Raw genomic sequence first — 16,921 nt, 5'->3', positions numbered from 1 at the left:
ATTTATTTATTTGTTTTTTTTGGGTTTTTTTTAGGGGGGGGGGGGGTCCCCTTGTCAGTCAGATCTGATGTTGAGTAAGTAAGTTTGCATAAAAACGCCCATACAATTACAAAATGAAAGAAAAAACACATAAGAACAAATATACATGAGTATAGATAAACTTTTACTTGTTCACTACTGATTCAAGGGCAACGTGTAAGGATGCCTAAATCGAACATGATACCTAATTCAATGTTACAATGTAATTTAGAAAGTACGCTTATAACAAAAAGAAAGAACAAATATACATGACTAGAATCTATACGAATACATATAGAATATATTAGAGCATTCAATATATTTAGTGATATTTAAATACACATTCGGAAAGGTCCTGTCAGGTAACATCTCTTGAATTAAGAGCAGAACACACAAAGCGGCAGATTTCGCGAGATATACACCTTGGGGGGTTAAATAGACTGATGAAAGAGTAGTTGTGGTCATCAACTTGATATTGTAACCTTATAAAAAATAAAATGAAATGAAATGAAATCGGGTGTAACGTCCTATTTTTCTGTTCCAAACGGCAGTGTGAAGTTAGCTCGATTTTCGTTTTTCGATATTGGCGAATAATGAAAAACAACTAGCTCGTTATTCGATATTGGCGAATGTCGAAAAACTCGCCACTCGTTCACTGGCTCCCTGTTTCTTTTCGCAACGATTTCAAAATTTTGTGTCTTACATATCTGTCAATCAACTGTCCTGAATCGCCTGTATATCTCAAAGATCTTCTTAACCATTATAAACCATTATAAACCCTTACGCCAACATCGTTCTTCAAATCTTCACCTCCTAGAGATGCCAAAAAGTAAAACACTCTTCGCCCAACGCTCCTTTTCGGTAGCAGCACCGAAACTTTGGAACGACATATCCTTTAAAACAAGGACCAGTTCAAGTTTCGACGTTTTTAAAAAGAACAGAATTTTTCCAAAAAGCCTTCACGTAATTTATCTATTTTACTAATTACTTTAATGTTTTATATTTTATCTGTACTCTGCTATTTATTTGTTTTACCGAATAGTTTAATTTTAATTTGTTATGATTTTCTATCTATATTTTATCTGTACCCTGCTATTTTATTTTTTTAAAATCCTATTATCTTGTTTTACCTAACAGTTTAATTTTTTTTATGATTTTCTATCTGTATTGTTTTATATTGTGAACTCATAATCATATATTTTGTGATACAAGTGCCACAGAGTAGCTTTACAAGCTGGATTTTGGTGCTATACAAGTTCAATAAATTATAATTATTATTATTATTATTATTATTATTCAAACTTGAATCTCAAAAAAGCAGATTTGATGGATGTATATCTACAGAATTTTTCCAAAACACATTTGATTAAATACGTTTTCTAAAACGAACTAAAGATATCATAAATGACGATGCCTGTGCAGTGGATTCACATAAAACTGATATTTCTCCTTGTTTTTTGATATTGGCGAAATCTTGAAAAACGAGCTACTCGTTTTTCGATATTCAAACTTGAATCTCAAAAAAGTAGATTTAATGGATGTAAATCGACAGAATGTCTCCAAAACACATTTGATTAAATCAGTTTTGTAAAACGAACTAAAGATATCATTAATGAGGATGCCTGAGCAGTGGATTCACATCAAAACTACTCTTTCTACCTGTTTTTCGATATTCAGGCGTGAATTTCAAAAAAACAGATTTGATGGATGTATGTCTACAGAATTTCTCCAAAACACATTTGATTAAAAACGTTTTCTAAAACGAACTAAAAATATCATAAATGAGGATGCCTGAGCAGTGGATTCACATAAAACTGATATTTCTCCTTGTTTTATGATATTGGCGAATCTCCAAAAAACGGGCAACTCGTTTTTCGATATTCAAACTTGAATCTCAAAAAAGTAGATTTTGATATTGGCGAAGTTGGTATGTCTATGATTCATTCAATGATTGTTGGTGGCAAAAGTTTCTTTCAACCCAACTGATCTGTCCTTTTCAGCCCTCAAAGATACCACTCCCCCACCCTCCCCCCACTCATGGATTCAATAAGCGTATCAATTCTGCTCGTCCACGAAAAAGTGGGGCAGTCTTATAATATAGCCAGGAGCACATTTCATTGAATTTTTAATTCAGCATGTTTGTTAATACTGATCGGAACTTATCATTTTGGCTAAGTGGGTAAGACGCTGGCTCACTGGCCTGGAGGTCGGGTGTTCGATCCCTGCATTGGCCGAGAAATTTCGTTCCAGATTTTCCGGCGTGGTTCCCCCTTGTCAGTGATGCAGGACAGAGGGCCTGACAAGGACAGCTGTCTAGTCGTTCGGATGGGACGAAAAACCGAGGTCCCGTGTACATATTGGCGTGCACATAAAAGATCCTTTGACAGTTGGAATTCGATATAAGAGTAGGTCGTAGTGCCGCTGTCCGGGCAAAATTTCTCTCATAGCACACTGTATGGCGTATGCCCGTCTTGATTAGCCCATTTCGGAGCTGTCCAACCTCGTGGGTTTTCTCCGGGTCCCAAAATGACCTAGTTTGTGTCGAGTGGTTTTACTATTACAATAGTATTTCCGACAATAAACATTCGTGTGTATTTTCTATTTTCCTTAGTTCAGTTGGAACAGTAAGGCGTTAAACACAATTTTATTTGTGTTGTTCTTCTCTCTACAGATGGTATCCCATGGTAACACAATGGAGCTCAGGCCTCTATCTACGGATAGTATCCCATGGTAAGACAACGGAGCTCGTGTCATTATTCCTTATAGCTTCATTAGCCGAGTAGGCAAAACATTAGGACGTTAAACCCAATTTCATTTTATTTATACATGTAGACTTTAAATGAATATAGACGTTTATGTGGGTTGTTCTTCTATCTACAGATTGTATCCCATGGTAACACAATGGAACTCGTGAAACTATTCCTTATCATTTCGCTAGGTAAGTTGATTATGTTGTATTTTTTGTGTTTTTCTTTCATTAGTTATGCACATTGTTTTCAACTACCGTCGTACAGAACGGTGTTGCTATTTTTGTATCCGTGATTTAACACATATTTTATCCTGATTTAATTTCAATAATTCCATTTGTTAAAAATACATTATGACGTTACATTAATAATGACGTCATTGTATTAATCATATTAAACATATATTATACAAGAGCTAAATCTGCCTATTGCAGGTCTTTCTTTAGGCCTGAAATGTTTTCTAAATTATTACTTAAACATTAATTAACTTATCCAGGCCATAATCAACTCTCGGTGGCATCGGATTTCTCCGATATTAAATAGATTAGAACAGTTCAGCCATATTTTGATTTAAGCTAAAAATGGAGGAGCGAGACTTAGCTTCGAACAACAATTATGGTGGTGAAATTATTGCACACGTCTTGTCAAACCTTCAAAGGCTAATATCTTCGCTCGCAATAGAGTAATTTGAATGAAATTTTCAAATTATTCATTTTACATTATCTATTTTCAAATTATTATAGCACGAATGGCTAGCTCTTTCTCTAAATCTTACATAATGTATCTTTAAGGTGACTTTAGCAGCTGAAGAACAATACGAGGCTAGACGAACATCTGGAACAATTTTCCAAAACATTTTCAACCTATTGGTTGGCCGAATGGTCAGCGCGTGCGCGTTGTATCATAAGGTCTGTCATTGAGTCAACTGGCGTGGTTTCGATTCACCAGTTGTACGTTACAAGACGTAGGGTCGCCTGTCCAACCTCGTGGGTTTTCTCTGGTGTGGTTTCGATTCCCCGGTTGTTAGTGACAAGGAGTAGGGTTGCCTGTCAAACTTCGTGGGTTTTCTCAGGGTCCTCCGGTTTCCTCCCACTGCTACAAACCCCGGCGCGCAAGTGCCCGAAATGACCTAGTTTGTGTCGAGTGGACGTTAAACCCCATTTCTCGCATTCTCTCTGTTAATATGTAAGAAACGCGTAGATATATAGAAGAGAATTTATTATTTTCATATTACAAGTATTCATTGTGACGTATTAGCTGGCCTACTAGATTTCTAAGGTTTCAATTCCGGTTTTGTTGAACGACACTGCTATTGAACCGTCCTAAATCTGGTCCGCTCTCTCTTCTAGATGATTGCTATCTACATCTACACAGTACTTAGAAACTTCCATCTGGTCCGCCCTCTCTTCTACATGATTCCTCTCTACACAGTACTTAGAAACTTTCATCTAGTCCGCCCTCTCTTCTACATGATTGCTATCTACATCTGCACAGTACTTAGAAACTTCCATCTGGTCCGCTCTCTCTTCTAGATGATACCTCTCAACATCTACACAGTACTTAGAAACTTCCATCTGGTCCGCTCTCTCTTCTACATGATTCCTCTCAACATCTACACAGTACTTAGAAACTTCCATCTGGTCCGCTCTCTCTTCTAGATGATACCTCTCAACATCTACACAGTACTTAGAAACTTCCATCTGGTCCGCCCTCTCTTCTAGATGATTGCTATCTACATCTACACAGTACTTAGAAACTTTCATCTGGTCCGCCCTCTCTTCTAGATGATTCCTCTCTACACAGTACTTAGAAACTTTCATCTGGTCCACTCTCTCTTCTAGATGATACCTCTCAACATCTACACAGTACTTAGAAACTTTCATCTGGTCCGCCCTCTCTTCTAGATGACTGCTATCTACACCTACACACTACTTAGAAACTTTCATGAATTCATAAAATCGTTGAAATTATGATGCTAGATGACCTGGCGCCTGGTACGTTCGGGCATTTTTATGCGCGAACTCTTAGGTTTTTTTTACTGGCATGCGCACAGGTACTATTTCTTTTTCTTTTAACAAGTACCCAAATCGGGGATTTCGTGCGGAGGTAGTTCGGAGGAAAACAGTCTGTGAAGTACAACACTTGCCACTGTACCTGTGTATCGCTAATTATAAACCGAATGTGTGAAGACAGTTCATACATATCACTCAAAAATTTTTCAGTACAAACTCAGTTGATTCACGCTCGATTTGCTACTAAACAAACCCATCGGTTTATTTTCTCAACAGTGTGACCCGAAGTGACCGCGGATTTATTGACCTTGTATGAACTTATCCATAGCTATATCCTTACACCGAGAGAAATTATCTAGTCTCGGTGAAAAGAACCATGGTCATCTGGTAGAAAATTACTTTTGTATTTTTTGGAACGGAAAACAGTGTTTTTAGAAGCAAACTAACCTGCCGCACATGAGGAAGTCATTATACTAATAATAAAAGGGGAGACCTCTTTTTGCGGCGCAGGCTTATCACTGAGTAGTAAACCGTCCACAAACAATAATATAGGAAGCCTAGTGACGAGTGTAGTTAGTAGGCTATAGACTATAGGTTTGAGTCGAGATTACTCGCTTTCAGTTTACTCTGTTTTTGCGATAACCAATTATGTGAGAAATACCATACTGACATTCGGTTTTTAAAAGTTGTACGCGAACTAAATGCGTTTGTTAGATACTGACAGAGCAGCCCCGAGTCGAACAATCGCCGCCCGAGCTGTCTTCGTCAGCTAGTTTCACAATATCGTGCAATAGGTGTATTAATGTGATTTTTAGGTTTAACCCCGCTAACAATGCCAAAATAGTGTTTTCACTGCTTACAGAAAACTGAAATTTAAAAAAAAATTTTTTTATGAGGGTGACCCTCCCTCACACTCCCTATCGAGCTGCCGCTCGGTCTGCGCAGCCTCATGCCTGGCACATACTGTCAACATTGTATATTTTTCCGTTTCCGCCCTTCCCCCCCACAATATATATTTCACGGCTACGTTGCGACGGTACCAGCATACCCAGTTGTTGACACCCATTACATCACTCCTGTCTAACAAATCATAAAGCTGTGGTGTTACGGTGGCGGCATAGTATTTCACCGTAACACCACAGCCACTCTAACCATTCATAATACATCTAACTATCCCTTTACAGCACTTCACTCCCTACACATTTCCCCTCGTCCTACTTTCCCAAACATCAACAACACATCTCATACATCCAGTTCGCTGATTAACCCTTGTACCACGTCTACTGGATAAACATTGTTACGTTTAGATTGTGAACTTTTATATTTACGAAACAAATATCAGATTGTTTGATGCATTTTTAACAATCATTAAATAAAATAAATACATGTTTGTCACGATAATAAAATTATATTGATATTAAGCTATCTTTTAGAGTGGGACGATTTACCCAATACTACCCAATACCACCCAATACCACCCAATACCACCTCAATGCCCAATACATGGTTGTCACGATAATAGAATTATATTGATATTAAGCTATCTTTTAGAGTGGGACGATTTACCCAATACTACCCAATACCACCCAATACCACCCAATACCACCTCAATGCCCAATACATGGTTGTCACGATAATAGAATTATATTGATATTAAGCTATCTTTTAGGGTGGGACGATTTACCCAATACTACCCAATACCACCCAATACCACCTCAATGCCCAATACATGGTTGTCACGATAATAGAATTATATTGATATTAAGCTATCTTTTAGAGTGGGACGATTTACCCAATACTACCCAATACCACCCAATACCACCCAATACCACCTCAATGCCCAATACATGGTTGTCACGATAATAGAATTATATTGATATTAAGCTATCTTTTAGGGTGGGACGATTTACCCAATACTACCCAATACCACCCAATACCACCTCAATGCCCAATACATGGTTGTCACGATAATAGAATTATATTGATATTAAGCTATCTTTTAGGGTGGGACGATTTACCCAATACTACCCAATACTACCCAATACCACCCAATACCACCTCAATGCCCAATACATGGTTCTCACGATAATAAAATTATATTGATATTAAGCTATCTTTTAGGGTGGGACGATTTACCCAATACTACCCAATACTACCCAATACCACCAAATACCACCCAATAACACCTCAATACCTAATACATGATTGTCACGATAATAAAATTATATTTATATCAAACTATTTTTTACATCAAATAATTGTACGGTCGGTAACCCCGGCGATTCACTGAGGTCCGTGCAATATATATAGCAGAAAGCTAACTACATGAATTATTGCTTGTGATTCGGAAATAAGGAGAACTCTCGAACCCTGTCTGTATCTCCTGGTTAGTGAAAGAAGGGGCTGGCGCATGGTTCTTTAATAATGGATGACAACCGGGAAAACCCCATGAGGTCGGGCAGTTGAAATGAAATGAAATGAAATGGGGTTTAACATGCAGTGTGCTATGAGGGGAATTTTGTCCGGACACGGTACTATAGCTTACTCTTATATCGAATTCCAACTGCCAAGGGATCTTTTACGAGCACGCCAATGTGTACACGGGACCTCTGTTTTTAGTCCCATCCGAACAACTAGACAGCTGTCATTGCCAGGTCCTCCGTCCTGCATCACGTACAAGCGAGAAATGGAAACCACGTCACCTGATTCACTTGCAAACCTTATTTATAGCGCCAGCGGTTAACCACCCTGCCAAGTTATTGACCCAACCTCTTCCTCATTGAGTCACGATCTCTTATGGCCAACCCTCCTTTAACTTCAAGCTTCTGTTTTATAATCTCTATATTCTATAAAAAAAAACAACAACTTCAAACCCGTTTATTCAAACAAGCTTTTAACTGACTCTCTATATACAACTCTTTTGTTTTACTTATTTTCTTTTTGGTGAGTATATCGTCACTTTGTAAAGTGCCCCCGATCACGGGATGTGAAGAGGCGCAATATACGTATTCTGTAATAATAATAACAATTTATAAACAACATTTCATAGCTTAATAAGATTAGTTTAATATTTGTTTTAGCAAATGAAACAAGACTGTCAATATTTGAATTTGGGAAACATGTTTTGTTTTGTGTTTTTATTTATCTCTCATTAAGATTTTGACTTTTAAAACTTTTAAAATTCAAGATACGTTTCTTGAATAATATTCCCTAGACTCAACATTTTTTTTTAATTTAATTGGGTAATTTCATTCAATCCGAAAACTTATTTAAACAACAAATGTGGGTTTTCTTATGACCCGAAAAATCGAACCATAGACGGAAAGGGATTAGTACGTTTACCAAAAATAATTTAAGGGGAATCAATATCCTTCATAGGCCGTTATTACGAGTTGGGGTGTTCTAATATCGTTTTGAAATTGTCGCGTGGTTTTCAGGAGAATCAATAGTGTGTATATGGCTATATCCTTCATAGGTCGTTATTATGAGGTAGGGTGTTCTAATATCGTTTTGATATTGTCGCGTGTTTGCATGTGGTGTTATGGATTCTTTAGATAAATTACTGGAAGATATCGCAGTCTACAGAGTATGTCTGGAGCATTTTTTCTGAGATCGATGGATCCAAATTTTTTTAGATTTGCACAACATTTTTATCGACTTTAATTAATTGTCGTGTCTTCCGTTGTCGATCCGCAGTTATAGTGTTAATACCCAACATCCACGATCTGGCGGAAGGGGAAGGATTTCAAATTTTGATTCAACGTTTCTGTTGCGTTCGACTATATCGATTAAAAGATATGTTCCCACAAATGTACTTATCTGGTTGGTTATTTCCAATAAAAGTATGGCAGTGTTGGTATATATGGAAAGTAGAGGCACCCAATCTTACTGGATTCCTTGAAAATCACATATGGAACGCGCACAGGACAAACATGTCCTATGTTTTATAATGTGTATGCTTTGTATTGTCTGGTGTGGGGGTTGGGTGTGTGGGTTGGTTTTCGAATGGTTACCGCGTGCGCGTTGCATCACAAGGTCTGTCATTAAGTCAAATGGCGTGCTGTCTATTCCCAAGTTGGACGTGACAAGGAATAGGATCCCCTGTCCAACCTGGTGGGTTTTCTCCGGGTCCTCCGTTTTTCTAGCAAGCGAATTATTGAAATAAGAATGAACTATATGTTACTGTCTCTCTCTCTCTCTCTCTCTCTCTCTCTCTCTCTCTCTCTCTCCTGTTTGTGAATTTGTTCCCATGCATAATTTTTGTACTTTTATGTTATGTCCGTCCTTGTATATTGTATCCTGTCCTCAAAGGGCGTTTCGATGCAATGAAGTTGTATTATATATTTTATAGTCTCTTAGATAAAGTTGTTTTGTGTCGCTCTCGGATAGGACATACATTTGTAACTCAAATTTTCATCTTAAAACGAGAGCCTCAGCCAGAGTGTTAACACTGTCCAGTTCCTTTGACAGTTAAGCACATTCTGATTGAGTGCAAGCATCTCAAAGATGTTAGATCCAAATACTTCCGTTGTCTGTCATTACAGAATTTATTTGCCCAGCCGGGTCTATATTGTAAAGCGTAAGATTTTTTAAAGGAGACACATTTTTATAGAAAGTTTTAATTTGTATATATACTGTTTTTCGATATTTTATTTTTTAAATATTTGATATACATACAATAATATTATTTAATTTTAATAGTGTTAATATTTATGTATATTAATATTTTGTGATTTCATTTAATGTGTCTCGTAAATATCACCAATATAGCCCGATTGGAGCTGACCTGCCATAAAACCACATTTCATTCATTTATTCTATAGTCACTTGGCACAAAAGCCAGTGACCGAGAGACGGTGTAGTACATAAATGACAAGACTAAACAAGTACTACTCATCTTCGATCGCACGAATTAATGAAACGAGACACCGTGCGAGATTACGATCTAAAGTAGATCTATAATAAAATTATATTTATATCAAACTATTTTTTACATCAAATAATTGTACGGTCGGTAACCCCGGCGATTCACTGAAGTCCGTGCAATATATATAGCAGAAAGCTAACTACATGAATTATTGCTTGTGATTCGGAAATAAGGAGAACTCTCGAACCCTGTCTGTATCTCCTGGTTAGTGAACGAAGGGGCTGGCGCCTGGTTCTTTAATAATGGATGACAACCGGGAAAACCCCATGAGGTCGGGCAGTTGAAATGAAATGAAATGAAATGGGGTTTAACATGCAGTGTGCTATGAGGGGAATTTTGTCCGGACACGGTACTATACCTTACTCTTATATCGAATTCCAACTGCCAAGGGATCTTTTACGAGCACGCCTGTGTGTACACGGGACCTCTGTTTTTAGTCCCATCCGAACAACTAGACAGCTGTCATTGCCAGGTCCTCCGTCCTGCATCACGTACAAGCGAGAAATGGAAACCACGTCACCTGATTCACTTGCAAACCTTATTTATAGCGCCAGCGGTTAACCACCCTGCCAGGTTATTGACCCAACCTCTTCCTCATTGAGTCACGATCTCTTATGGCCAACCCTCCTTTAACTTCAAGCTTCTGTTTTATAATCTCTATATTCTATAAAAAAAAAAAACAACTTCAAACCCGTTTATTCAAACAAGCTTTTAACTGACTCTCTATATACAACTCTTTTGTTTTACTTATTTTCTTTTTGGTGAGTATATCGTCACTTTGTAAAGTGCCCCCGATCACGGGATGTGAAGAGACGCAATATACGTATTCTGTAATAATAATAACAATTTATAAACAACATTTCATAGCTTAATAAGATTAGTTTAATATTTGTTTTAGCAAATGAAACAAGACTGTCAATATTTGAATTTGGGAAACATGTTTTGTTTTGTGTTTTTATTTATCTCTCATTAAGATTTTGACTTTTAAAACTTTTAAAATTCAAGATACGTTTCTTGAATAATATTCCCAAGACTCAACATTTTTTTTTTAATTTAATTGGGTAATTTCATTCAATCCGAAAACTTATTTAAACAACAAATGTGGGTTTTCTTATGACCCGAAAAATCGAAACATAGACGGAAAGGGATTAGTACGTTTACCAAAAATAATTTAAGGGGAATCAATATCCTTCATAGGCCGTTATTACGAGTTGGGGTGTTCTAATATCGTTTTGAAATTGTCGCGTGGTTTTCAGGAGAATCAATAGTGTGTATATGGCTATATCCTTCATAGGTCGTTATTACGAGGTAGGGTGTTCTAATATCGTTTTGATATTGTCGCGTGTTTGCATGTGGTGTTATGGATTCTTTAGATAAATTACTGGAAGATATCGCAGTCTACAGAGTATGTCTGGAGCATTTTTTCTGAGATCGATGGATCCAAATTTTTTTAGATTTGCACAACATTTTTATCGACTTTAATTAATTGTCGTGTCTTCCGTTGTCGATCCGCAGTTATAGTGTTAATACCCAACATCCACGATCTGGCGGAAGGGGAAGGATTTCAAATTTTGATTCAACGTTTCTGTTGCGTTCGACTATATCGATTAAAAGATATGTTCCCACAAATGTACTTATCTGGTTGGTTATTTCCAATAAAAGTATGGCAGTGTTGGTATATATGGAAAGTAGAGGCACCCAATCTTACTGGATTCCTTGAAAATCACATATGGAACGCGCACAGGACAAACATGTCCTATGTTTTATAATGTGTATGCTTTGTATTGTCTGGTGTGGGGGTTGGGTGTGTGGGTTGGTTTTCGAATGGTTACCGCGGGCGCGTTGCATCACAAGGTCTGTCATTAAGTCAAATGGCGTGCTGTCTATTCCCAAGTTGGACGTGACAAGGAATATGGTCCCCTGTCCAACCTGGTGGGTTTTCTCCGGTTTTCCTCCGTTTTTCTAGCAAGCGAATTATTGAAATAAGAATGAACTATATGTTAGTCTCTCTCTCTCTCTCCTGTTTGTGAATTTGTTCCCATGCATAATTTTTGTACTTTTATGTTATGTCCGTCCTTGTATATTGTATCCTGTCCTCAAAGGGCGTTTCGATGCAATGAAGTTGTATTATATATTTTATAGTCTCTTAGATGAAGTTGTTTTGTGTCGCTCTCGGATAGGACATACATTTGTAACTCAAATTTTCATCTTAAAACGAGAGCCTCAGCCAGAGTGTTAACACTGTCCAGTTCCTTTGACAGTTAAGCACATTCTGATTGAGTGCAAGCATCTCAAAGATGTTAGATCCAAATACTTCCGTTGTCTGTCATTACAGAATTTATTTGCCCAGCCGGGTCTATATTGTAAAGCGTAAGATTTTTTAAAGGAGACACATTTTTATAGAAAGTTAATTTGTATATATACTGTTTTTCGATATTTTATTTTTTAAATATTTGATATACATACAATAATATTATTTAATTTTAATAGTGTTAATATTTATGTATATTAATATTTTGTGATTTCATTTAATGTGTCTCGTAAATATCACCAATATAGCCCGATTGGAGCTGACCTGCCATAAAACCACATTTCATTCATTCATTCTATAGTCACTTGGCACAAAAGCCAGTGACCGAGAGACGGTGTAGTACATAAATGACAAGACTAAACAAGTACTACTCATCTTCGATCGCACGAATTAATGACACGAGACACCGTGCGAGATTACGATCTAAAGTAGATCTATTGAGTTTACTATATGATTATAGTTTATCGTTGATGTTTATATAAATAAAACAGGGAGAATAAAATAATTAGATGTTTGAATAATATTAAATTATATTGTATTAACAACTTGTTAATCCTTAAATTAAAATAATTATCCTTCATGACATTGCACAGAAGTGATGTAATAATAAAACAAATACCATGCTGATCTCAACATGACCAAAGCGTTCTCTAAATCCCTATTTCATTATATTGCTCCGACTTCGTTTCCTATGAATAACCTTTTCAAAATTATTCGTATAATTTCCCTTTCTTGACGTGATATGAGTCACGGAGGTCCCGTGTTCTAACTTCCGGTGTTGGCTGGAAAAGTTGACTGACAGGTCACGTGTAGGTTACACAATGTCGTGAACGTAAAATGACACGTGACAGTTGGAATTTGATGTTTGGATAGGACAAAAACCGAGGACCCGTGTACACATTGGCATGCACGTAAAAGAACCCTTGGCGGATGGAATCTGATATAAGAGTAGGCCGTAGCGCCGCTGTCCGGACAAAATTTCCCTCGTCGCGAACTGCATGGCGTTTACCCGTCTTTATAAGCCGAGTCGAAGCAGATCAGTAAGGCGTTAAACCCCATTTAATTTCATTTTCTAGACGAGGCATTGATGATACATACGTATCACAGGTGGGTGGTGTTGATATTTATTTACAAGAATCTATTGATGGTAAACATCGCCTATAATAGAATAGTTCTAGAAGTCACACTGATAGCATTCAACCGTCTGATACAATCGTAACACGAGTATTGAAGATGGGGATACACACGACTTTAACTAACAAACTTACAAGTTATATAATTAAGTAAGAGATAAATCCACGTAAAGACCATACAAGAAGAATGTTAATCAATCAATTCTATTTCATGCAAACCGATTTTCAGAAACAACTATTTGCACTAGTGTTACACCGGAGACATTTGTAATTACTCAAAGATACATTATGGGAGATAAGATAAAGAGATGGCAGTTCTCGCTATAATAGTTAAAAACTAGATAGTGTAAAGGTAATTTGCTGAAAATTTCAGTCAAATTGATCCACTATGAGCCGAGAAAGAAGCGGGTGAAATTTTTTGCATAGTCTCGGTCATCATTACTAAAATCATTAATATAAACAGCATAGTCTCGATTATCCACTTTTTCTGATTTAATTATCTTTGGCCGTTAGCGGCATATAGGAATCTATTCCAGCCTACATCGAAGGCTAGCCTTGACATCGAGAGTTTATTATGGTCTGGATAAGTTAATTAATGTCTAATTGATAATTTAGATAACATTTCAGGCCTAAAGAAAGGCTTGTAATAATCAGATTTTGCTCTTGCATAATGCATGTTTAAATCTACCTATTGCATGTTTTAATTTTGGCATCAAATCTTATATAAATTACTATTAAGACATTTAGTCGCATGACGAGCCTGTAATCAATTCTCTAGGCCATCGGATAGTCGATATTTAAGTGTATTTATTGTCCAGTGTCTGAAAATGAAATGAAATGGGGCTTAACGTACTTTGTAATGCTCCGACTGGGCTAATAAAGATGGGCATACGCCATACAGCGTGCTATGACGGAAATCTTGCAGATGCACTATGACCTACTCTTGTATCCAATTCCAACTGCTAAGGGATAGTTTACGTGAACGCCAATGTATACACGGGACCTTGGTTTTCGTCCCATCCGAATGACTAGACAGCTGTCCTTGTCAGGCCCTTCGTCCTGCACCACTGATATGGGGAAACCACGTCGGAAAACCCGATGAACGTTCGCGGCCAATGCAGGGATCGAACACGCGACCCACAGGCTAGCGAGCCAGCGTCGTATTCGTACCCACCGGGGCTGTTGTCCAGTGTCTAATTTGGAAATATTATATCAAGAACGACCAGCTCTTTATCTATATAACATTGGAAGCTTAGAAAGACCTGCAATATATATACTCTTCAAAAAAAAGTAGAGGATATTCAGAAACAATACAAAACTGCGGAAATTCACTGCTGTTTTCATTAGAGGTAACCAGTATATGTTAATAACAGGCCAATTGCCTACACATGAACATAAACAGTTCATATGGGCGGCTTATCTGACGGTCCCATTTCACTCGCAAAGAGATACACCATCAAAAGTGAAAATGGACGTTTTTGATTTTTGTCTTAATAATGAGTAATTGCATGCTGTTAATCAACCGCCCAATCACGATTTGGGGCAATCTGACCCACTCCTCTGACGTCTGACCCACGTTGACGTCCACAAACACGTCTCCCGATCAAATTAAGCGTAACACACTAAAGCAAAGATACGCTAAACAGTAAATCTTATGCATGAACCGATAGGAAAGCAAACATGGATAGATAAACCAGCACGCGGCAGTTTCTATCAACCCTTCCTTGAAGTGTCAAATTTGACAATGAACCCCTCCCACGTGTATGGCGCTATTGCGTGTCGCATGTGCAGCTCAGTGGTTCTGTTGGGGCAATACGTTCTTCATCTGTGAACATACTCTCAAAGCATGTCAAATGTCCATGGCAATTTATCATATCGCGACCTGCATAGGTATTTGCATTTCAATATGCCCTACTTTTTTTTGAAGAGTATATATTTGGCTCTTACAGAAAACATCATCCAGCCATCAACATTGTTGAACTTTTTACACCTGTCTGGATTCCAAAGCCCGTGGGGACAATCTATTGTAGTTCACCGGGAACAATCTTTCAACAATTAACTTCACAAAAAAAATTCACAATTACCTCTGATGAAATCATCTGTTAGGGTCAGGATTCAGAATAAACGACTGCACTCAATTAACTGTTGAAGGTAATAACAAATGCATACCTTTGTAATAACAAAACCAGCATCCATATATGACATACGATCTGTATTCATTGTAGTGTATTGTATTCCGCTTAGATAGAAAAAAAACCAATCATTTACCAATGGTTCTTGCTAAAATATATGCCAGAGAATGTCAGTAATAAACAACAGTTTTATTCTATAGAATTGTGACTCGTGTAGTTTCAGTTCAACTACTACAAAAAAAACCCCATTGAAACAGTTCAATTGTCAATGAGATAATTTTAAATATCGGGAGAGTAATATCGACTGTCTCCGAAGCTTAATATACTTAATGCATTTTCCTGTATATCTCTTGAAATTCACAATGCATTTATTTGACTAAGAAATGAAATGAAATGAAATGAAATGGGGTTTAATTACCTACTGTTCTGCTCCTAAACTGGGCTAATGAAGACGGGCATACGCCATACAGTGTGCTATGAGGGAAATTTTGCCCGGGCAGCGGCGCTACGGCCTACTCTTATATCAAATTCCAACTGCCAAGGGATCTTTTACGTGCACGCCATACAGTGTGTTATGAGGGAAATTTTGCCCGGGCAGCGGCGCTACGGCCTACTCTTTTATCGAATTCCAACTGCCAAGGGATCTTTTATGTGCCCGCCAATATGTACACGGGAACTCGGTTTTTCGTCCCATCCGAATGACTAGACAACTGTCCTTATCTGGCCCTCCGTCCTGCATCACTGACAAGGGGAAACCACGCCGGAAAACCTGGATGAACTTTCTCGGGCAATGCCGTATGCCCGTCTTCATTAGCCCAGTTCGGAGCAGAACAGTAGGACGTTAAACCCCATTTCATTTCATTTCACCTTTGGTCGTATATTTTGTTGCCTGGTTACATAACTTTTGTCTTGTTTTTATTTTTTTAAATGTGTAAATGACACCCTCAAAGCAATTAATAAAAGACTGAAAACGATTTTGTCCAATTAATTTATTCATTCTCTGGAGATATGCGCGTAGGCCTGCTTTGTCGTCATGTTGTACCGATTTCGTAAAATATGTTTCCAAATACTGTTTATATTGGTTGCGTAATGTTACACAATTGGGGGGATATATAATTGCATACCCTCACGAAATCAATTAGCAATCTTATCACAGGGCTAGCAGACAGATCACAGGTGGTCAAAAGATGGCAGTAAACATGATAAGTCTAACAGACAGACAAAGGTCGTTAGGAAGTCATTAATCATCACAGCTGTCCCGAGTTACGCAAGATCTTGAATAGTAAAGCAATCTGCACGGGAAGCTTAATCTGTTATTATATAATGACCAGCTGCCAATCCCGGTCATAATATAATCTGAAATATAATACCTGGAATTAGTTGATTGGCCAATAACTATATGTCCGTCCAGGTTATTAACCCACCCCGACCGGATACTGACCAATCAGGTTACGGTACATGGGTGTGGTATCGAGACTGCAAGGCTGGACATAGATTCGGCCCAGTAATTAAAAGATCAGACAAACCGTTTTAGAAGAGTCGAGGCCAGAGAGCCGAGCTGGGAACAAGACGGCAACCAGACGAAAAACCCGGTCTATATAAGTAATGTAGTAGAACTGTTGTATATGTGAAAAAGAAGAA

At 37.7% G+C, this 16,921-nt stretch overlaps 1 protein-coding gene across 1 annotated transcript in view; it reads left to right on the top strand.

Annotated features, from left to right (window-relative positions):
- Positions 1-2,404: 2,404 nt before the first annotated feature.
- LOC130010306 (uncharacterized) overlaps positions 2,405-16,921 on the top strand; it is a 41,010-nt gene continuing 26,493 nt past the window's right edge. The window contains exon 1 of the mRNA XM_056099671.1: positions 2,405-2,956. Within this exon, the coding sequence (XP_055955646.1) occupies positions 2,920-2,956 (37 nt within the window). The 5' untranslated portion in view covers positions 2,405-2,919. The remainder of the gene's footprint in view (positions 2,957-16,921) is intronic.

The sequence above is a fragment of the Patella vulgata genome, chromosome 3, assembly GCF_932274485.2.
Source record: "Patella vulgata chromosome 3, xgPatVulg1.2, whole genome shotgun sequence".
NCBI lineage: Eukaryota > Metazoa > Mollusca > Gastropoda > Patellidae > Patella > Patella vulgata.
This window is presented reverse-complemented; position numbering and strand designations above follow the sequence as displayed.